Source organism: Cebidichthys violaceus, unplaced genomic scaffold, assembly GCF_023349555.1.
Source record: "Cebidichthys violaceus isolate CVI_PGR_0920_01 unplaced genomic scaffold, fCebVio1.0.p SCAF_12, whole genome shotgun sequence".
Taxonomy (NCBI): domain Eukaryota; kingdom Metazoa; phylum Chordata; class Actinopteri; order Perciformes; family Stichaeidae; genus Cebidichthys; species Cebidichthys violaceus.
In genome coordinates, this window is record NW_027176285.1 from 11,485,707 (window position 1) to 11,510,017 (window position 24,311).

Genomic DNA, 24,311 nt, shown 5'->3' on the forward strand with positions numbered 1-24,311 from the left:
ACACTGAAAACTTCTTTCTTCAAGACCCTTGAACCCTCTGACGGTTAAAGATCCAAAAAACAATTCATATGTGATTGTGAATTTATTACAGGGTTGACAGTGGAGAACTAAATCCCACGTTATTACAAATGAAATGTGTTTTAAACCACTTTGAGAATTAAGTTTCAGAGAAACAGCCATGAACAACTAAACAATCCTCATGGCGACAGATCCTCTAATGACTATCTGACCAGCAGCCTGTTGTTATAATTTGACCCTGAGCAGATCGATCCACATTAACATCCTGGAGCCTGGAGGCGCCGTCCACTGGCATCACACCACTTGTTATGTGTGTGTGTGTGTGTGTGTGTGTGTGTGTGTGTGTGTGTGTGTGTGTGTGTGTGTGTGTGTCAGCATGGAAACATGTATGTGTGTCTCTGGTGTTTCCTGTTGCTCAGTTTGTTCCTTAAGCTTTAAAAGAAAGAGTCAATAAACACATGAACTGGTAGATCTGAAGCCTCATGTGACGAGTGACGTTCACAACCTCCCGCGTTCAGGGAACTGTTGCGTAATCCACGTGAACTACAGCGTGACGGCCGTACGACTGTAATACAATACAATGTTCCACGATGCCGGCCGACACTTTCCATTGCCGTCTCAGCTCTGTCACATTAGTTCAGCTCTCATTCGGAGGTCTGTCTGTGTACTTATGTGGGTCCGGTCTCTGACCAGCCGATGTAATCCCACAGGGAAGGGGGGGGGGTGTCATGGTGTACTGGGTTTGTACTGGTGTACTTTAAACTTCTTACACAGCTGCAGCAGTACAGAGCAACAACACAACAAGTTTTATAAACAAAACATATGGTTACTTTTTCTATTTCAGTTTCTACACTTTATATTCTTCCTCTTGTATTTAATATTTGTTGTTGTAATTTCACTTTTTATATTTCAGTTGATTTTTGAGGCCATTTAGTATCTTAAACTGTAAAAGAAAGATTATAAAATGATATAAACATTGATATAAAGGTGATAACATTTATGATGCTTGTTCCACTCAACCCAAATAGCTAAAAATCATAAATTACAGAATGTTAACCATGTGTGCTTTTTAAACAGTGAATCAATAGATTAAGGTCAAAAAAGCAACACTCAGGCTCTTCTTGACATAAAAATGCACAAACTATATTAATCATGTTAATCAAGTACCAGCTCTAATACTTGTATTTATTCTCTTTTGACTAGAAGTCTGCTGTAGATTTTATGATAAAAGAAAGTCATGTTCTGTGCTAATTGATAAACGTCTATAATTTTCGTTTCTTGCTCCCAAAGTGAAATAAAGAACATATTTTATTTTTATTTATTGTTCTTGTTAGTTTAGTTTAGTTTTGTTTTAGTTTTAGTTGAACATCTTAGTCTTACCATAGTCAGAGAAAAGTATATTAAAAGTAAGTATATTTTAGTAAAGTTTTAGTCAATGAAAACTGTTTTAGTCATCAGATTATACTGAACATCAAGTCTAGACAATTTGTTTCTTTATCTAAAGTTCTGATGTTTAACTTTAATTAGTAAGTTACAAAACAGCTGCTTTAAAACATAAAGTCTATAATATTTTTCTCCCCTTTTTGTAAACTTAAATAACAGCTTTTAATATGAATTTGAGTCTAGATCAACGATATTGCGTGTTGATGATCGAGTCACATTGTTTAACGTCAGTCATAACTAACACTGCTACACAGCATGAGTCTACTACTCCAGCTGTCCCCCCTCCTCCCTTGAGCCCTCGTTACCTATCTGGGAGCCAGGTAAGGTCCAGCGGGACGCCATAACGGAGGGGAAGGACAGCCCGGGGTCCTGCATGCTCCCCGGATCCTCTGAACCACCAGAGACAGTAAAACCCAACCGGAGAGAGAGAGAGGTCCTCAGGGCTGTTTTGGGACTAGCTTCCTGTCCTCTTGTTGAGGCCGAGCGTCCTTAGCTGTCCACCATGAGTGGAAAGGAAGCGACACAACTCCTTCTCTCATGTACGTCCTTTCTGCTCGTTGCTCCGCTGACTTCTTCTTGAGTTTTACTCCACAGCCAGTTTTGTTCTTCTCTAAGCTGCTGCAGAAATCCACTGAAATCTCCAGAGCAGCAAAGAGCCAGAGGCTTTAAGAGGGTTGACACACACCACAGGGCCCTCTAGTACTCTCCTCCCAGACGTCCAAGCGCACACACGCACACACACACACACACACACACACACACACACACACACACACACACACACAAGCAGAAACAGCGAAGACATCCTCACCAACACAACATCTACTTTCTTGCTCTGATGACCCAAAGAGTTCTGCACCAGAGACTCAAACTATCCACCTCAGGTCGGGTGTTTTTGGTGTAAACTCTTGGTTTGAATCCTGACTGGAATCAGGGAAATAAAACAAAGCATACCACACACAGGAAACACACTCACAGTAACCCCAAATAACACACACACACACACACACACACACACACACACACACACACACACACACACATATTTGCACACTCACACACAGCTTGGAGTTCCTCGGCTTTAATCAGCTTACAGGCTTCAGACTTCGTGGCCCCTTTGGGAACAGGGACCACGCTGCAAATATATTCATCACATAGATGCACCCGTCACACAGATCCTAATGCAGGACGTCCTGTGGCTGACAGGTCATATGCCTCTCACTACTGTGTGCGCAGCAGACTGGACCGTGCTTTAAAAACACCAAATAGGTTTGATGGGTTTCATTTTTATAGTTCAATGAATTAGTCCTTAAATCTGCAGTAGGCACAGTTTATTAACAAGGCTAAAGCTTAACTTTGGGCTCTCGTACGACGCCACAAAGCTGAACGCACTGAGCTGGAAGGAGAGTGGATTCTGGACTTACATTCAGGTCTGTCGCGTCTCTTTACTGTACAACTGACCCGTCGGCCACTTTACCTTTGTGTTGCAGATTAAAGCGTGTTTGTGTTTCTGCGTGACACCGGTTATGCTCAGCGAGGTGTTCATTGCAGTATTCTCCGAAAACACCAGAGGTGGTACAAACATAAGACCATAAGACTAATAAATAACACACACACACACACACACACACACACACACACACACACACATACACACACACACACACACACACACACACAAAGTGCAATCCAACTACTGCAATAAGCAACCTCCTTATTGTTTGTTTTTGTCTTTTGTTTTTCTTAGATGGACATTATAATTGCCTCTCATATTTATGTTATTGTATTTATTATATTGTATTTTATATATCTTTTTATATTTACTATTTATTTTTTTTCTTTTATGGAGCCTACCAGCTGAAGCATTTCATGTCTGAAAAGTTACACAGATTCAGAGGTGCACGACGAAGCGCTGCAACAACTTGCGACGACTTTGTGCACAACGTGCAACGCTAAAGAGTCTGCAGCCATGCTAGCAGCTCGCTGAGGCTGTACTTTAACACAACAATGCTTTGTGCTAAATGCTAACGTCAGCATGCTAACACAGTGACAACGCTAACACGCTAATGTTTCGCAGGTAAAAGGTTCCAAGCTCTCAGTTTAGCAAGTTAGCATTGCTAATTAGCAGTACACACGAAACACAGCTGAGGCTGATGGGAATGCCGCTTTTACAGGTTTTTAGTCATAAAGTATTGGACAAATTCAGATTTTGGTAATACAGTCCTGTATCTTTTGACATGAGTCAGCTTAGCTTTTGTAAATGTTCCATCCATCAAACCATCATTATTTATTTATTATATCATATATATAGATATATATTATATCTAATATTTATTATATTATATTATATATCTAATATTTATTATATTATATATTATATTATATATATTATATTATTTATTATATTATATATATATTATATTAATTATATTATATATATTATATACTATTTATAATATAATATTATATATAATATATATATATATTATATATTTATAATATAATAGTATGTATTAATTTATATATTATTTATTATATTATATATATATATATATATACATATAATATTTATAATAAAATAGTATTTATTTATATATTATTAAGTATATTATATGTATATATATATATATATATATATATATATATATACATATAATATTATTTCTACATATTATTTTATTATATTGAGTTGAGGATACTGCACACTGACGATGAGATAATGTGACGCACGTCATACATAGACGGATAGATGTTAACCTGAGGGGTCGGTGTGCTCGTGACGCTCCGCGCTGCCCTCGTCGTCGCCGTAGTGACCCTCTCGGTCGTGGTAATACCCGCGGTGCGAGTGCTCGCGGTGCGTGTGGTGCTCGTAGTGCGAGTGCCGCGAGTCACGTTCGACGTCGCTGCTGCCGTTGGAGTGATGTCTGCGCCTTTTCCGTCTGTGGGAGACTGGAACACCGATGTAGAGCGGCTGGGCCTCTGAGAGAGAGAGAGAGAGAGAGAGAGAGAGAGAGAGAGAGAGAGAGAGAGAGAGAGATTTAATCAAAAACATTTCATTCTTTATGTTTTCATTTAAAGTCTCTCCACTAATAAAGCGTTAACTTTAACCAGATTGTGTAAAACATTAAATTGTGAGCTCCTCAGTGAAACTATGAAGTCATGATTGATTCTTCTGAGACCAACAGTCATGTGACAACAAATCAGAGAAACTTTGACTGAACTTCAGGAAGTGAACACAGAGAGGAGAGGGAAGGGGAGAGGAGAGGAGAGGAGAGGAGAGGAGAGGAGAGGAGAGAGGAGAGAGGAGAGGAGAGGAGAGGAGAGGAGAGAGGAGAGAGGAGAGGAGAGGAGAGAGGAGAGGCTGAGACGTGTCAATAGTTCAATATTCATAACACGTAGAACATCCATGTTTTTCCAACTTTGGTAACACTTGTGGACACTTGGAGACATGTTGGATATGTAGATTCCTGTGTTTTCCAGAGTCAAGTATTTGGTACAACAAAATACGGGACGGCGTCCTTTTTCATGCTTGCGCAACCTTAACTTAGGAGAACTAGAGCGAGCGCAAACGCAACGTTAACGCCTTCTCACCATCTTCATCATCGTAGTGCCTGTGGCCTCTACTTCTCCCTCGCTGCCAGTCGTGATGATCCATCCTGGAACATGCAGAGAGAAGAAGAAGAAGAAGAAGAAGAAGAAGAAGAAGAAGAAGAAGAAGAAGATGAAACATGGAGTCTGGTGGAAAGAGATCAGCAGGTTTGAAGAACCCTAAATAAACCAGAAGTCATCACATTTCTGTCTGCTTCGTAAAGGTCTCAGTGACTCTGCACCGTGAGAGCTTCAGGGCCGGATGGTGATCCATGCGCCACGGAGAACCTCAACAGATCGATGGATGGCGAGAGGAAAACTCAATGGAAAACCCGAGCGGACCTTCAGCACCAGACTGCGGCTCAAGCCGAGCTGGACTCCAAAAGGAGAAGAAAAACTGATCTCCAGTCGGTAAAATACCATAAAATATGGGACTAACTTGACCAAATGACTAATTCAAAATGATTGAATGTATGATAAACCCAAACTTAAAAATTAAAATAAACCATAAAACACATTTCAGTAACACCCAGACGTCTTCTTGTAAATGATTGGTACAAAGGGAACTGATCCTGGACCGGGTTTCTCTTCCCAAAGCTGGATTTGGGGGAGTTTTCTAGGCTGATCAATAGATGTCACTTCTGATCGCTAACTAGTCCCTGAAGCCTGATCAGTGACTGTGAAGGACAGTCACATGAGTGCAGTCATGCGCGCACACACACACACACACACACACACACACACACACACACACACACACACACACACACACACACACACACACACACATGCGGTTGTATTGAACATTTTCAAATCTAGAAGATAAAGTCAGAAGAGGTTTCAGATGTGCAGAACGTTTTCTTTATGTTTGGGTTTGGTCACAACAACCATTATGTTCATAAACATTTGTTTTAATTGCTAAAAAGCAAAAATACTTTTACTTTTAAGTATATTTTGATCTCAATACTTTTGTACTTTCTCACTTGAGCTCGGCTTTTGATGCAGGACCTTTACTTTGAAAATATTTTTTCTACATTGTAGTATTACTGTGTACTTTAAACAGACAAAAATAAGGAGCATTACTTTATCATGTTATAGAGGGAAAACATCATTGTAGCCTTTGAGACACGTTGTTCTTGTCCTCTCAGGACATCCGTAGCTCAGTGATGAACAATGAAGCTGTAAACGACCGTTTACGTTCATTAGACGTCACGTTAGTTCCTCACAGCCGGTCTGTGGCTCCTATGTCAGCAGTAAAACTTTACAACTGAACCGGACTGTTTCTGGTGTTGTATCGAGACGCCATCAAGACATTTCAATTCATTTGTAAAGCAGATTTAAAGATACAACTTTAGAAGTTTCACACAAAAAAAACCGAGAATTTGTGGCATTTCCTTTTGACTGGTTTGGAGCGAGTCGGTATCAGCTACAATTTACCCATGACTGAGAAACAGAGAGCGATCGTCACAAGTTTGAATTGTTCTTTTATGTCAGCGAGAATTTGGCACAAAAAAAGAATTGAGTCAACGAGTTAAATGTTTGCAGGTCAGAAGGTTTTTCCTCATATTTATACATCAACTCTTTTTCAAACAGCTCCAGTGAGCGTAAAAACCTGAGGAAGATTGATAGAACTTTGCCGTTTCTCTACTGAGATACTTCCTGTCCATTACCACAGAGTAGCATAGAGGTAAGTCTTACATTAACTGGACAAACTGTGCTTGTGTGCATTGACCCTGCATTGTGTGGTCGGGCTGAGCACAGCCGTGCCCCGTGGTCACAATCAGTCAGTGGAGCCCCCTGGAAAGAGGCCAACCGCCCCCCCCCCCCCCCGCCCCCCCCGTCAATAAAACGCTAGAGAAGCACACCAGCTGCAAAAAGTAGACCAAAAAGTGTTGACCAGAGACTCACAGCCAATAGTTCAACATCATTTATGTATTCATAAGTAACAAAAGAAACATTGAACACATTACTTCAAATGGTCAACTGTGAAATATCAAAGCAGGTAGAAAATAACTTTAACATAATATAGTGCAGAAAACTCCGTTCTCACAAACACATTTAGAAAACCTGCAGTCTCAAAAGAAATATTTCATTTGTCACCAATACAAGAGTTGTAGTTTTTTTAGTGAAGTGGTATTTGGATACGTAGAGTAAACACAAAGTATTTTTATCTACATCACTTTGTGAAAAACTGCAGTATTTTTCTGGGTTAGTAGAAACAGAATCAGCAGAAAACTGCTCTTTAAAATGTTATTGTCTTTTATTTTTGGTGACTTTAGTGTTCGGTTTGTTCAGTAAAGAATGTTGCAAATAATTCCCTTTTGTTTGAATTGTTTGATTCCACAAACGATTTGTTTTATTTTAGCAGAATACTGAAAGCAGCAGAAACTGAGTACACTTTAATATCTGTTTATTTATCACAAGTAATATCATCACAGCATATTGTCCTCTTTAAGTGCAGCAATCATCAGGGAAATAATCACCTTTTTAAACTTAAAGATCTGCACAGATTGATATTTTATTCATCTATTCAACAGTTTCCTCCAAACTGACGATTCTCATTCTACATTCGGTCTGATTCAGTAGTTTGAAAGAGCAAAATATTAAATGTGAGGAGACAAAAACAACATCAGTCAGCAATTAAATCAACATCAAAACAAACAAATCTCACACTGTAATAAACAATGTTGTAAAAGTTTATGACTTACCGGACGTGAGAGACGAAGCTGAGAAAAAGCCCAAATATACAAGATACCTCAGTATTTTTGTTGTGTCAAAGTATCCTAATAAAGCATAAACATATACTCAGAATAACTAATACTTCAACAATGTTCTGTAAGAAATCTAAAGAAGAAAACCACGAAGAACTGCTCTCAATGACTGTTCAGACAATCTGAGCATCAGACACTGGATGCTGCTGCAGTGACACTGTGTGTGTGTGTGTGTGTGTGTGTGTGTGTGTGTGTGTGTGTGTGTGTGTGTGTGTGTGTGTGTGTGTGTGTGTGTGTGTGTGAGTGTGTAAAATCCATTCACACTTTCGTCTGGTTTAGGATAACGAGTGAAAGTAATTCTAGTAAATGGAATAAAGTACAATTATGAGATACATGTACTTCACTGTAGTATTATCATACAGTACTTTTATGATATACTTCTGCGACATTACAAAGAGAAACATTCTATTTAACTGCCTTCATTTGAAAGCGTTAGTTGAAGTAGAGCTGCAGGATAATCGTTCACTCGTTGAAGTCATTTTCAGCCTCTCAGATGTGCAGAATTCCTGCTTTTCTGTCTTTATAAATCATATTAAATCATATTAAACTGATTACCTTTTGGCTTTGAACTCACAAAACACACATTTAAAGATATCACCTCATGCTTTAAGAAACTGAGATGAACCAAACAATAAAACAATCAGCAGATTAAATCGTTTAGTCATATTTGTTATTTTACAGATTAAGATTTTAAATTCAGAATATGATATATTTATTTATTATAGCTGCGTCATTATTCTCATAATTAATCAATTAATTTTTAGTCTATCAAATGTCACAAACAGTTCAAATACACATCAAAATGTCCAAAGTTTTTAATTTTTGATTTTTTCCGACTAACTCCCAAAAATGGTCAATTTTCAGTGACTACCTTCACATTAATAATCTACTGTAGTAATATAGTAATACTTTGGATATGACAACATTGTGAATTGATGATGCTCATGTTAGCATCATATTCCATCTGGTTATTATAAATGGAGCCTTTTGTTATTAAGATGTGTGTGATTTGTTGATATTATTCTGACATGTATGTATTCAGAATATGAGTCTCAGCTTGTGACATACTCTGTTCTCGTACTGAGCCGTTATTAAAAGAGAAGCTTGAAGAAAACACTTCTGAACTGTCAGAGACGACGTGACTACAGCTGGAACAGAAAGACATTTAAAGTTATGTCTGCAGGACATCATGGGGTTGTTTGACGTGAATTGTTTTACGTTGAGTATGAAGGGCTGCACGTAAGCGGGAATATTAGTGGAATATTTATTTGCATCAGCCATAAACACTTTAGTGGGAATATTTGTGTCTTTTTCGGAATAGTGGTCAAAAACCAGAATATTTTCTTCATTAATGTTTTTCGTGCGATTAAATGACAATAAGAAAAATGCACAATAATAATAACCCTCTTCTGTCAACTGGTTTAAGGTGAAAGAAACACTTTGGTTTGTGGGAAATGAAGTCTGAGTTTTGCAGAAAAACACTTAAAATGCAACTTATATACACATTATGTTTATCAATGACGTGCGGTGAGGTTCGTGTCTGGTGAGGCACTGACACTACATAAATCAGATTTACAAATATATGAACCCAATAGAGTAGCTTAAATCACCATTCAATTGGCAGCTTGCACATTGACTACTGGTTGTTTTTCATATCAGCATTCTTTACACACACATAGGCAAAGTACATATTTGATTCCACCGGGAGCGTTTCAGAAGCGGAGCGCTCGCGGGCGCCACCCGCGAAAATCGTGAGATTCCGCGATAATCTGTGTAACAACCCCGGATGTATAAAGAGAACAACAAACACATAAAAGGTTACTTTACCTGTCCGACGTTCAATTGCTGTTGATTTAGTCATATTTCCTTGTTTTTTGAGACATTTTTAAGCTTGGATATATAATCTTACATTTTTGTGATCAAAGCAAAATAGAAGAAGAAGAAAAGTGTAGAAGAAGAGCAACGACAGAACAAGCATGAACCCGACCCGTGGGCTCTCGCACGCCCTCTTCTTTGAGGCAGAGTAGTGTTTGCCTCTCTGTGCTTTTTCACAGCGGTTTCTGTCAGATCAGCAACAATAAATATGTTCTACACAGACGTGAAATACATTACCTATTATATGGAAAGAAAGGACATATAATAAAAGTCTCTACAAGTATTACAGTGGTGACAAACAATGAAAAAGCAAAAGGCACACGCTCAACCCAGTTAGTGAGGATTCACAATCTGAGGTGAGACACAGCTCGTCGCTGCCTCACCTCACGTGTCTCCTCTGTTTGAACAGGACATGCGCTAATTCAGCGATTTTGATTATAAAAATGCTTGAAATGATTGGAATCATACAGAAATTACATTTATAGCACAGATCATTAGAGAAATATTCATATTTATTTTATTTTAGCATTATTTGTTTTTTACTTGTCATGATGACAGTCTCCCCTGACCGCACGTCCCTGAGCAGAGGAAGAAGATATATCAGACTTTGATACACACGTTATATTTTTAATGTGATTTATTGACCGTAAGAATAATATAGAATATATCACCAGCCTGATCCTTTAACATCTTTTATATATAATTACATACAAACTAATCCTGAGGACAATCGATGAGGCAACAAATTAATTGACGTTCACATGCTCGCCACACGGTGAAGCCATAAACATGACAAACACATGAACCGTGTCACCACTAGATGGCGCTGATGAACTGCTTTAACGTTGAGTAGGAGCGCTGGAAGATCATCATGCTGACATGATGTCAGTAATCCTCTTACTGTTCTAGACAGCGACATCAACCAGACTCATGAACCACTTAGTGTGATAAACAAAGATGATCTGACTGGAAACAACCTTCTGAGATTAAAATAGATTAATTAGATGTTATCTATTTATATTGTTTATTGATCCCCAAAAGGGAAATTCACAAGAAAGCAAAAGCAGCAGAATGCGAAGTAAAAAACAAGAACAAGCCAAAAATAAGAAAAGTAATTAAAGATAAATAAATTAAAAAACCTGTGCACACTGTAAACATTATATCAATATCAATATATATATATATATATTATATAATATAATATATATATTATACTATATCAGTGAAGTGTGCAAATATTTGTGCAAAAGACGTCCAGTCCTGCATCCATGAAGTGTGAGTTATTTAGAGTACAGATATATGTATGAATACTAAGTACAATACACATAATAACATAGTAAAGTATATACATAATATATGTGCAGTATATGTCATATCAACACAGTTGGGTTAGAAGCCAATTCAGTAGTGATCTATGAGGATGAAAAGGAAAACTGCTGGATTACAGTTACTTTTTATTAGTTACTATACTACTAATCTACCCAGTAGTATACAAAGTATGTAACACAGGCTGCACATTGACAAACCACAATAAAACACTCTTATATGTATTTGTTAGTGATAATATTAAATATTAATATAACATTTATATAACATATATTAAAAGGAGCCTTTCTGCAGAATAGTACTTGTAATTTTCGTACTTACAAGTACATTTTAAGTAAGTATTTACAGTAGTAAGTACATTTTGCTTGTAATTTTACCAACAACTCATGACTTTTACTAAATAGATGATGTATGTTAGGAATTGAAGAGCGTACCACATGATATAATGATTCAAACATATAATACAAACATTTTAGTGGTAAAATACCATATTCATACAGTGATTTAACTAATATAATGTAAATGTAAACCTGTGGCGTATGTACTGTATGTGTGCATAGTGTGGTAAAAGGAGATATAATGATAATGTAACTGAATACATATTTTTAAAAATGTATTGGAAAGAAGACATACTACTACTTCTTATACTACTACTCCTATTTACATAAAAGAATACATCCAAATACGTTTGTATCATTTGCTTCGAGCAGAAGATAAGATAATAAGAAGATGAAGTATGTCAATAACTTAGGTATCCATAAAGTATTGTCAAAGAATATCAGTGGATAACATGCAGGTACTCCTCGTGACTGATGATGTACTTGTACACTGGATGGTGAAATAGGTGCAGAATGTTAAAAAGAGCTTTCAGAGCAGAGACTGTGAGAGGTCCAGATACCAGTATTTACTCATGTACTGAGTATAGTTTCAAGGTACTTTTACTTTGCTTTAGTATTCCCATTGCATGCTATACTTCTGCTCCACTACATCTTTATAGTACATTTTACTGCATAACATTCATCTGACAGCTTTAGTTACTAATACAACATAAGATAGGCTTATTAAATATAACATTGTTAAAGAATAAACTAATGGTTCTAAATATCTTTGTTTGTGATGAATGTTAGAGGCCCAAATATGTCAAATTATGTAATATTTCACAACAAACACAAAGATGAGAGAAACATCCAATAAAAAAATATATACACTTGTGTATCAGAGCTTAGTTTCTTCTTCTTCTTCTGTCCTATTAATCGTCAGAAAACTCCTAAAGCTGCATTCTCTCTAGTGTCCATCAGGGGGCGACTCCTCTGGTTGTATAGAAGTCTATGAGAAAGTGACTCTACTTCTCTCTTGATTTATTCCCTCAGTAAACATTGTAAACATGAGTTTATGGTCTCAATCTCTAGTTTCAAGTCTTCTTCAATACAGCATGATGTTCATTTAGTAAATTATGGTCCATTTAGAGTCAAACAGACCATAAAGCAGGGTATGCTTCAGGGGCGGGGCTACACAGTGATTGGCAGGTCTCTACCACAGCATGGTAGTGCTTCTTCCACCAGGAAATACTGTATCTGTACGTTTCTATTATTGAATGTAATGATTGGACTCTTGCTCTTGGCGTGTGAATAATCTTATTGTTTTGTGTATTCAATCATTTTTGTAATGTATTCATAAGAATATCATTCTATATTCCTGGCAGGCTGCAGCTTCCCTTCCCTCCATCCTATCACTTAATTTTGTTCTCTCATCAGCTTTCTTTATTTCACGTGTTCGTATTAAACTCCAGGTATTACATTTCTGCTGCGCTGCTTATTAATGAATCAACCAATCTGCATATCAGATAGATAACAAACACTTCTGTTTGAAGAGTCTTCTGGAGGGATGATCCGGTGTGACCGTGACAATCACACACACACACACACACACACACACACACACATACACACACATATACACACACACACACATTTCATATCTGATGTAATATGTGGAGCGAGAATCGAGACCTCGGGGCAAAAGAAGCAGATTTGCATTTAGACCTGACACACACACACACACACACACACACACACACACAGACACAGACACAGACGCACACGCACACGCACACGCACACGCACACGCACACACACACACAGACACAGACACAGACACACACACACAAAGCACACAATGAGATATTTCCAAAATGATGATGAAAATGTGTTTCAATAATTCTTGTTCCAACAGGATTTGAAGACTATTTTAATCAAAGCAATAACTGTGTCTTCATCGTGTATGTTTCTGAACCACAGCTTAATAACTTCATTATTAAGTCGTCATTCCTTCATATATCTCAAATAAAAAACGTGATGACAGGAAGTCTATGAAACAAGAACGGCGCAGACAAAACCAAACAATATAACACAATGAAAGAGTCTGAAGTTGGGAATTTGAAGTGGTAAAAGTAAACGATGAATTTAAATGAGAGGGATAATTAACAAAAAGTTTGACAGAACCAACCTTCATTTTTAAAAATAAAAAAAAAAAGATCAGACACTATTATAAACAATCTTCCTGCAGAATTCTTTATTTTTTAACAACTTGGCAACACAAACAATGCTCTTAAAAACAACTTAAGTGATGAATAAAACATAAGTTTATTAACAATAAATCAGTGGTGGAGGAAGTACTCGCATTAATTAAAGGTAGTAATATTACAGTAAAAAAAACTCTGTAACACGAAAAAATCTTAATTAAAAGTACATTGTTATTTTTTCTTATTATTGTGAATTATTATTATTTGTGTATTATTATTTATACTTAGTATTACAAAAACAAAGTACTAAGAATTGTATTCAGTTACTATAATAAATTATTATACATTAAATTAATTATTTTAATTAAATTAATAATTATTATTCTTTATATCACATTGTTAAACTGACATATGACTGGATTGTGTTTATTTTAAATTTGTCATTATTGTGTAGAAAAGTGATAACAGAGCACATACATGGACACATATTATTAATAATTAGCGTTGAGGCCTGAACTACATAATAATAATAATATAATAATATAATGATAATAATAATATAATAATAATAATATAAAAGGTCTGTGAGATTTGAATAGAGAAGCCTCCACAGGTTCTTGTTACCGAGGTCTCACTTTTTAATGAGAGTTTTGAAATGAAACCAGGTGTTGATGCAGATAACCCCCTTCCCCCCGTCTCTCCTCGTCCATGTCACCTCGTCACCTCGTCTCCTCATCACTTGTCCAGACAGGCTGTCTCTACCTGCAGCTGTGAGGGGAGCAGGTGAACAATGAGATTGAAGAGGAGTTTGTGGAGGAGCCGAGAGATGAACCCTCCGGTCTGTCAACTGATTTTATATTTCTCTGCAGCAGCTGACATGTTGACATAGTGACCTTTAACCTTTAGTCACTGAGCCTTGAATTCACAGCAGAGACGTCAGCATGTTGGTTTAAACACGTCCTTTTATACACATGTATAATAATACAATGTATATATATATATATATATATATATATATATATATATATATATATATGAGTAATATATGTATATATTGTCTACTCATCAAATGTTGAAGCTTGAAATCAATAAACACGAGTTTACAAACATGAGTGGAAAATGTGTGCACAACTTTAGTTTAACACTATATACTTCATTGTTAATATTTAATATTAGGACTATGTGTTGGCTGGAATCTGTTGGTACGACAGGAATGAGCTGCAACAAAATTAACTTTATAGACAAACATAATTTTAAAAGATAAAGTTAAAGACAGAAAGTTATTTATCTTGTGTTCTATCAGTGTCAGGTGTTATTTTATATAAAACGACTTTGTTGAATTTGACTCGAGTCGGATAGAAAGTAACAAAACGTTATGAACTTCCATTAGTTATATTAGTATTATTTTTTCCAAAAATGTCATAATTTCCCTTTTAATTATATAAAAAATTATATATATTATATATATATATATATATATATATATATATATATATATATATATATAAATATGAATGAATTTACTTATTGTGATGCAGAACAGCTTTCTGGGTAAAACACAGATTAACGTCCACGTGATTCTTCACAGTTGTGCTCAGTGTTGTGTTGCACGTTCTGACGAGTCAGACGTGTCGCACTCGTACAGGCTCAGAGAAAATTGCTGCAATACTTTCGTGCCAAGTTTCTCGCGTTACTTTCGTGTCACGTTATTTCATGTCGCATTTCTTTCATTCCAAGTTTCTTTCGATCCAAGTTACTGTCGTCTCCCGTTTTTGTCAGGTCGCGTTACTTTTGTTTCATGTTTCTTTTGTTCCATGTTTCTTTTGTTCCATGTTTCTTTTGTCCCATGTTTTTTTTGTTCCATGTTTCTTTTGTTCCATGTTTCTTTTGTTCCATGTTTCTTTTGTTCCATGTTTCTTTTGTCCCATGTTTCTTTTGTTCCATGTTTCTTTTGTTCCAATTGTTACTGTCGTCCTGTGTTTCTAACGTGCCACGTTACTTTCGGGATGCGTTGCTTCCGATCCAAGTTTCTTTCGTCTCCTGTTATTGTCAGGCCGTATTATCCCGCGTTACTTTCGGGATGCGTTTCTCTCGTGCGGCGTTACTTAGAGAGAAACATAGAATTAACACATTAAAATACTTAAATGGCAAGTGCTCCTTCTCCCTCATTAAAAAGTCCAGAATATAGTATGCAAAAAAAAAAATCATTCCACAAGATGACTGATACACTCTTTTATGGGAAAGTTTTCTTTTTGTTTTTTCAACGTTTTACTGTTTTGTATTTGTGTTTTTATGTGGTGAAATGTTTCCGCTGCCATCTTGGCCAGAACCAACTTATCCCTCAGATTCAAGATCTCATTGGGATTATCCTGGATACATAAAGCTTAAATAGAAAATAAATTAATTTAAACTTTGCAAGTACATCATTCTAAACATTTTTAAATCATTGTATCCGCTTTATAGTGTGTTATAAACATTATAGTGTGTTACAAACCATCTATTTATTAGTCATATACTGTCACCTGTTGGACATTATAACCCATCACATTACATAAGAGACAATAAACTCAGATGGACTCTAGTCTAATCCTGCTGAGTCCTGATACATTATTTCGTATTTCAGGGTCCTGCAGTGATTTCCAATAGCTGATATCTGCCAGACACGAGCAGGAGGAATCACTGTGTGTGTGTGTGTGTGTGTGTGTGTGTGTGTGTGTGTGTGTGTGTGTGTGTGTGTGTGTGTGTGTGTGTGTGTGTGTGTGTGTGTGTTTATAGGGAAGCGGTGAGTGAGTGAGTGTGTGTGAGTGAGTGAGGGGGGGAGTTAACAGTGGAGGGAGCGGGTGTGGCGGGTTAAACAGCCTGAATAACGTCAATGATTTGCGCGCTGCTTCGTGGGTTTTTTGGTGCGTTTTGGAGCGCGCGGCTCCACGGTGCGTAAAAACGGCTCCACAACAACATGTGGGAATTGCGCTTTTTACATTTCCACTGCTCCTTTTCCTCCTAGACAGAAATCCATTCCAGTAACAGGACTCTGCTCTATTTTTAACACCCAACAAGCTGGTGTCCAGAAAGATGGACCCTCTCTACCCTCTCAACGCCAGCGATGATTTCAACGCCACGAACGGGACGAACGGGACGAACGGGACGAACGTCTCCGGTAACTCCAGCGACGGCTTCAACCAGTTCGTGCAGCCGGCGTGGCAGATCACACTCTGGGCTGTCGCTTACTGCAGCATCGTCGCGGTGTCTGTGGTTGGAAACATGGTGGTCATCTGGATTATTCTGGCGCATAAACGCATGAGGACCGTCACCAACTACTTTCTGGTGAGTGCTGCGTGTTGACTGCTTTTTTAATAAGAAGTAAACTTCTACCATATGTTTTTGTTTGATAAGACAGCTTTGTTAACTGTTTGGGATGGTTTTCAGTTTGTGTCCCCACTCGAATGGATTTTATTTAGAATTCCTGATGAAAGCACAAATCAGGTGCATCCAACTGCAGCAATCCTTCATTTAAATACATTAAACCAAATAAATACATGCTGCTGACTGCCACGTGTCTGGGCTAATTAAGTGAATTAATGCATCTTGACTCCTACAATAAAAACAGAACAGTGTTTAGTGTTTGACTCTCTGGAGAGATGAGTTATCAGGAACAAAGAATAATTGAAATGTGTGTGATCATTCAAAAACGGAAGTATATGATGCATCAAATGAAAAATACCAGGAAGTTTTATGATTAATTTAATAATTAATTAATCATTTGATCTACAAAATAGAGACATATCTAAAATTAAAAAAATGTCTTAAAGCCTTAAAAGACCTCTTATTGCTTGTTTTGTGAAACCAGAAGTCCCAAAATCCAAAAGATCTTAAATTCACTGTCACATAAGACAAAGAAAAGCATAAAATCATCACATTTCTGAAGCTAATTCTGGCATTTTTGCTTAAAAATCGCCATAAACGATTACAATAGTTGGCAATTATTATTCTTTTGTTTGACTAATTGAATACAATTTGAGCTCTATTTCGAAGTCAGGAAATTGTCGCCCTATTACCTCACAATCCGGCCCAAATGCACATATTCAGAACAGCATGGACAGTAATACATGTTGTATTTGGAGTTCTTTGATATAAAACCTTCTGTAAAAAAAAGGATGCAAATTCAAAGACTTCATGTGTTTTATTAAATCTCCTTCTTTACAGAACAGGCTCAAACATAAAGTGTTTAATACATATATATATATATATATATATATATATTAAGAGAGAGAGAGAGAGAGAGAGAGAGAGAGAGAGAGAGAGAGAGAGAGAGAGAGAGAGAGAGAGAGAGAGAGGTAACTCATCGGTTTAGTATTGATCTTCTGCAGCGTGTCAGAAGGTAGATATTATCCGTACATTTATCCCTCAGGCAGCTCTTCCTCTCAGGTTGTTTTCTGTCTTCAGCAACCAATCAGATGCATTAGTTTGTATTTTGTTAGCAGAGAATCTGCAGGTCTTAAAAAAGGGTTGAATTCAGGTTCTTCTACAACAAAAGGACTTAGAAGAAAAACATCTAAATTTAAGAAGTCAATAGACCTTCCCTTGAGACTTCATACACGTCTGAACTAATATTGTCGTGACGGTGGATGGTTCTCAGGAGGCCTGTCGATCTGTTTTTGTGGAGTTTCTTTCAGCTCCATCACACCTGCAGCAAACACGTCCAATACTGCAGCTACAGCAGCTAGGAAGCTTATCGTCTTATAATGGACTAGCGTTGATAATTTAGTTAATTATCTGGGTCAGTTTGCATTAATTCAAGTTATTAAATCAAGAGAATTGTTTTTATATACTGCTTATCTGTGTCAAGTCAATGAAAGCCTCCTTAACAACAGGCTCAGATACGAACAAACAGCCGTTACCCCCAGAATGCCAGAGCTCCATATCCCCTGAACAACGTCGAAGAGACCAAGACAACTACAAAGAGACACAAAATGACCACAAAGAGACACCAAACAACTACAAAGAGATTCAAAATGAACATAAAGAGACACAAAATAATTAAAAAGAGACAAAGAATAAACACAAAGAGACATAAAACAACTACAAAAAGACACCAAATTACCAAAAACAGACACTAAACAACTACAAACACTAAACAACTACAACTACAAAGGGACACAAAACAACTACAAAGAAACACAAAATGACCACAAAGAGAGATAAAGAAAACATTTGTCTCCCCCGATGACTTCCGTACAATGGCGTAGGCCCTATTCTTTAGGAAATAAGGTCCAACGGTGGGACACCGGAAGAGGCGAGACTTGTCCTATATGGACCCGAAAGACTGCTTGGAACTACTGACAATTATGTGATATGATAATAACTAGCGTAGGCCCTATTGTTCCAACCGGATTACCTTTAAATCTCTATACTTTAATCGGTCTGAAACATTTGTTAGATGTTCTTAAAGTGAACCTGAAGAAACCCTGGTCAGGGTTGCATGTGGTACAAGAAGATATAAAATGACAGACTGGTCTACATTATCAAAGAATAGTTATTTTAACTCCAACATGTCTTTTGCATGAAGAAAAGAAATCCTGCATCACGTTTGTAGGTTTTGATGTAAACAACTCTTCCCTCGCTCTCCTGCAGGTGAACCTGGCCTTTGCAGAGGCCGCCATGTCAGCATTTAACACGGTGATCAACTTCACCTACGCTGTTCACAACGAGTGGTACTTTGGTTTGGTGTACTGCCGCTTCCACAACTTCTTCCCCATTGCAGCCATATTTGCCAGCATTTACTCCATGACGGCCATCGCTCTGGACAGGTGTGTGTGTGTGTCTGTGTCTGTGTGTCTGTGTGTGTGTGTGTGTGTGTGTGTGTGTGTAATGAGACATGTATATGTATTTAGATAAACGTCAATATAAAGGCTTTTTTCATAGTTTCTCACTTTCATTGTTCTATGAGCAGTTATGAAGAAGAAGAAAAAGGTCTGCAGACATGCTAGTAGTTCTGTGAGGCTGTACTTAACACTAGCATGCTCACAGTAACAATGCTAACATGCTGATGTTTATATAATGTTCACCATGTGAACCATCTTATTTTACTTAGATGCATTTTGGGACTATTTCCCAGTAAAAGAATATTTGAAGTCTCCATATATTGATTTTCTACCTTCCAGGTCATGTTTCAGTTCATTCCAATGTGTCACGGACATTTGCAGAAACCTGAAACTTACTTGAGTAATTTATAAAAAACATTTATTTTTTTACTCACTGTACATAATCTCAGATGTGGTTGAGAGCGGCGGCGACAGCGAACGTCTTGGGCGGTGCATCTAATCAATGTTGTGAAAAACATCAAGTTAATTATCACATTAAAAACATCTGACAATTGGCAGATCTAAATGTCCTTGACTGCAACAACAGAATATTGTACGAAAACACAATGTTATGTGTAAAAACAAAGGTGGAATAAAATTTTCATTCACCTATTTAAAGCTGGTTTCAGGTCTCTGCTGGTTCACTTTCATACCGCTGTGAAATGAGTAGAAACCAATGGCTGCCTGGAAGAGATCAGGGAAATTAAAGCTTTAAAAAATGGTGCGAAATAAAGTAAATTATTTACAATATGTAGTTAATAAAACATGTAAAAACACCACGATATGATAAGACAGTTAAGTAAATTATGTATTGTAACAATGTCCCCACGTGTTAGATACATGGCGATCATCCACCCGCTGCAGCCGCGGCTGACCTCCACAGAGACCCGGGTGGTGATCGCGGTGGTCTGGATGCTGGCTCTGCTGCTGGCTTTCCCTCAGTACTACTTCTCGTCCACCGCGCTGCTGCCGGGACGCACGGTCTGCTACATCAACTGGCCCGAATACACAACGGTGAACTTCAAGAAGATGTGAGTGAATGGACCATAAGTTACTAAATGATCATCATGCTGTATTGAAGAAGACTTGAAACTAGAGATTGAGACCATAAACTCATGTTTACAATGTTTACTGAGGTAATAAATCAAGAGAGAAGTAGAGTCATTTTCTCATAGACTTCTATACAACCAGAGGAGTCGCCCCCTGATGGACACTAGAGAGAATGCAGCTTTAACACATGAAGCATCGGCTTCATTCAGCAGCCAAATGGACACTCTTGGTTACTAATCTTTGGTAAGCATGAGCTGCTCAGGTGTTCATTGATATCTTAGACCCTTAAAAAGAAAATGATTTAGGCTGCTGGTATATTCAATTTAGGATGATGAGTATTATTCCATGCTTGTTATATATATCCTGTGGCTGCAACACACCCTGGTGGGTAATACAGTTCAGGATACCTGCTGCAGCCTGGAAGAACCAGTGCAATAACCATTCTTTTGAGGGATTAAAATAATATATGAAATTAAACAGACCCTGCAGCTGAAATGACTCCTGTTCAGGTGATGAATCCGTCTGTGAGGGTCGTCCTCAATTTCTCCAGGAAATAATCTGCGGCGCTAAAAGCGGGGGAAAAAAGCAGCATTCGATGAATTTGCGTCCAGAAGGAATGTCTTATTGTCGTCTCTGACGGCCTCCAGAACACACCTGCTCAACCTCTCCGCAGAATAAAGTGTCTTTCATTTAGTGGGCCGGATTTCTGTGGGCTGATCTCCGGAGATGAGAAACCATTTCCATATGCTGGTGTGTGTGTATTCGAGTGTGTGTGTGTGTGTGTGTGTGTGTGTGTGTGTGTGTGTGTGTGTGTGTGTGTGTGTGTGTGTGTGTGTGTGTGTGTGTGTGTGTGTTTGTGTTTAGTCATGTAAACATATAGTCCATGATCTGATAGGAGACATCACACAGATCTCAGTTGGTAAAGTTTTCAAACAGTAGAAGCAAAAAACGAAATGCAAAATACTCGCCTGCGAATATTAATGGTCTGCACTGCCTTTGTCAAGATTGAAAGGAGTAATAAAGTTTGCTGTCTTGGTTCAGACCAGACGGGGGACATTAGGGGTTTCGTGGGGGACACAGGGGACATTTTCCCTAGACTTATGTGTCTGTCAGACGGCTGAAGGAAATACTAACACTCCAGCAGGGCAATAGCATGATGCACAACAGACTACAGGACAGGTCATTAAATAACTAGTCTACTCTAATAATATTATGACTTTTATTCTTGAAATATCACTTTATTTTCATAATATCACAACTTTTATGTTGAAAGATTCTGACTTCATTCTTATTAAATTACAAACGTAGTCCCATAATATTACGACTAAATGAGAATAAATATTTGAAAGCAATAAATAATGACCGACAGCCTCACTGCATTATATTCCAATAGATTTTAAATTTCCTTTCCACAAATAAAGAGATTTACACCATAAATGAATGCAGGAAACGAAACACGTTACACTCTGAAATAGTGGAACGTCTGTGTCTTTGAGGAACACAGTATCACTGGCAGATCGACACGACACCTTATCAATACATCTTCCCTAACCTCCTCTCATCAGATACTACGTGTGCGTGACACTGCTGATCTACTTCCTGCCCCTCGGCATCATGGGATGCGCGTACACGATTGTGGGTGTCACCCTCTGGGCGAGCGAGATTCCCGGAGACTCTTCTGAACGCTTCAAAGAACAGCTGATAGCCAAACGCAAGGTGATGCAAACACACACACACACACACACACACACACACTTTAGTGTTCCTGCTTTGTGGCCGTGCTCTTTCGCTAAACACCCTCATTTAGTTTAATGTTTTTTTAATCCCCCCCATGAAAACCAAAACAGTGAAAAGATTACTCTAAACCCGCCGTACTCTGTGTGTGTTTTCTGCGGCAGGTGGTGAAGATGATGATCGTGGTCGTGTGTACGTTCGCCGTGTGCTGGCTGCCGTATCACGTCTACTTCCTGCTGCACCAGTTCTTCCCCGAGTTGTTCGAGCAGCGCTTCATCCAACAGGTGTACCTGGCCGTCATGTGGCTGGCCATGAGCTCCACCATGTACAACCCCATCATCTACTACTGCCTCAACAGCAGGTAGGAGGGGTACTTCTTAATACCCTCCCTGTCAAAATGACTAGCTGTCTGTTTCTCTGTCTGCTCATGTGGTAGGTAATCCATGTTTGTGTCTGTAATCCCTTTTTAATCCACCCCGTTGTGGTTCTCGTCCCCTCGGCAGGTTCAGAGCAGGTTTCCAGCAGGTGTTTTGTTGCTGTGCTTCCACCAACGCCAAGGAGGAGCTGGAGCTCAAGTCACCGCGCTACCTGCAGACACAGGTGAGGGTAAGACACAGGTCAAGAGGGTCCTGTTTCTGACGGAGGATTAGAAGGTGCAGTGTACTGGATTCAGAGCAAAAAACATCAGTGCCACTGGTTCGGACTCTGGTGAAATCAGATGAAGTCAGAGACCGGTCCACCGTGGACAGACCCAGATCCCGCTTCACCTGCAGCCTTGGACCTGCAGTTGGAGCTCCAGAGGGAGGAGGAAAGCTCAGCTCCTGGCAGCAGCAACAGCAGCGTCTCCTCCTCCTCCTCCTCCTCCTCCTCCTCCTCCTCCTGGTGCAGAGCTTCTCCTCTCTGCTGGAGACCCAGGACGTATTGCTGGACCCGCTGGAGGGAAGGGAGGCACGGGAGAACCAGAACCGGGACTGAGAGGAGTACAATGAGGGAGTTTGGTGCTCAGGAACACTACCACTTTAGTCCACAGGGACCGCCAGAATCACCACTAACTGAAAGTTCCTTGTAGTAACTTTAAGTAAAAGAAGGTGGTATTAAACTCCTGACTCTTCTTCCCATGAATGAATCCATCTCTAACTTTTGTATTTACAGGTGAGCATCTACCGAGCCAGTCGGATGGAGACCGTCGTCTCCACCGCCGTCCACCCTGCAGCAGCGGAGCAGAAGAGGGCAGCGCTCCCGTCCAGCCAGCCTCGCCTGGAGGTCACGTCTAACGGCTCGGGCTCAGAGACCAAGACCCCCGACGGCGGCCCCTCACGGTAGAGCAAACACCCATCAGGTGGCGTGGGAACACAGGGCGGATGTGTGACGGAGCGGCGGCTCAGACCTGCCAATCGGCTCTGCGCCGTTCTTTAAGAGGCAGTTGTGCTGGTCGAGTGCTTTATGTAGCCGTGATGTTTTGGTGATGTTTTGGTCTAACCAGAGAGACAAGTGCATTAACACCACATGATGTCTGCAGTAGATGGACAGCAGTGTGGGGAACGGTCCAGGAAGTGAAAACCAGGTACCTGCTCTTCACTGGAGTATTTCCATTTTTATGTTACTTTCAACACATTCTCACTCCCAACTCGTCAAATACGGCAAAAAAATGATGATTGCGCTTCGTCCACGAGTCAATTTCCGCTCTTTTTTCAAAATAAACTTCCTCTTTCACAGGAAACAACATGTTTTAGTTTGGGTTAAAATAAGTGTGTTGGTTACGTGAGACTCGGCTGATTATATTAAAGAATATATTACAAAATCCTGTCATAAGAATCAGTCACAAAAGGGGGCTTTACATTTTCTTCCTCTTCTTTTTCTTCTTCTTCTTCTTCTTCTTCTTCTCCTTCTTCTCTTCCTTCTTCTTGTTTTTCCTCTCCTTCATCTTCATCTTCTCCCTCTTCTCCATCTTCTTCACAGCTTCTTCTCCTTCTTCCTCTACATCTTCCTCATCCTCCTCCATCATCTCCATTAATCGCCCCTCACATTTATCTGGTGATCCTATCAGTAAAGTAAAGTACTTCTTCCTTCTTCTGCTGAAAACACACAGTTAGTGTGTTACTGTTTCTCCTGGTAGAATCTCTC

General features: G+C 38.7%; 1 protein-coding gene across 1 annotated transcript; it reads left to right on the plus strand.

Moving 5' to 3' along the window:
• Positions 1–16,469: 16,469 nt before the first annotated feature.
• LOC137868676 (substance-P receptor-like) lies at positions 16,470–22,552 on the plus strand. The gene is made up of 5 exons (XM_068705566.1): positions 16,470–16,866; positions 19,174–19,349; positions 20,240–20,434; positions 22,019–22,169; positions 22,352–22,552. The coding sequence occupies exons 1-5, from the start codon at positions 16,615–16,617 to the stop codon at positions 22,550–22,552; spliced, it is 975 nt and encodes a 324-aa protein (XP_068561667.1). The 5' UTR covers positions 16,470–16,614.
• Positions 22,553–24,311: the final 1,759 nt, after the last annotated feature.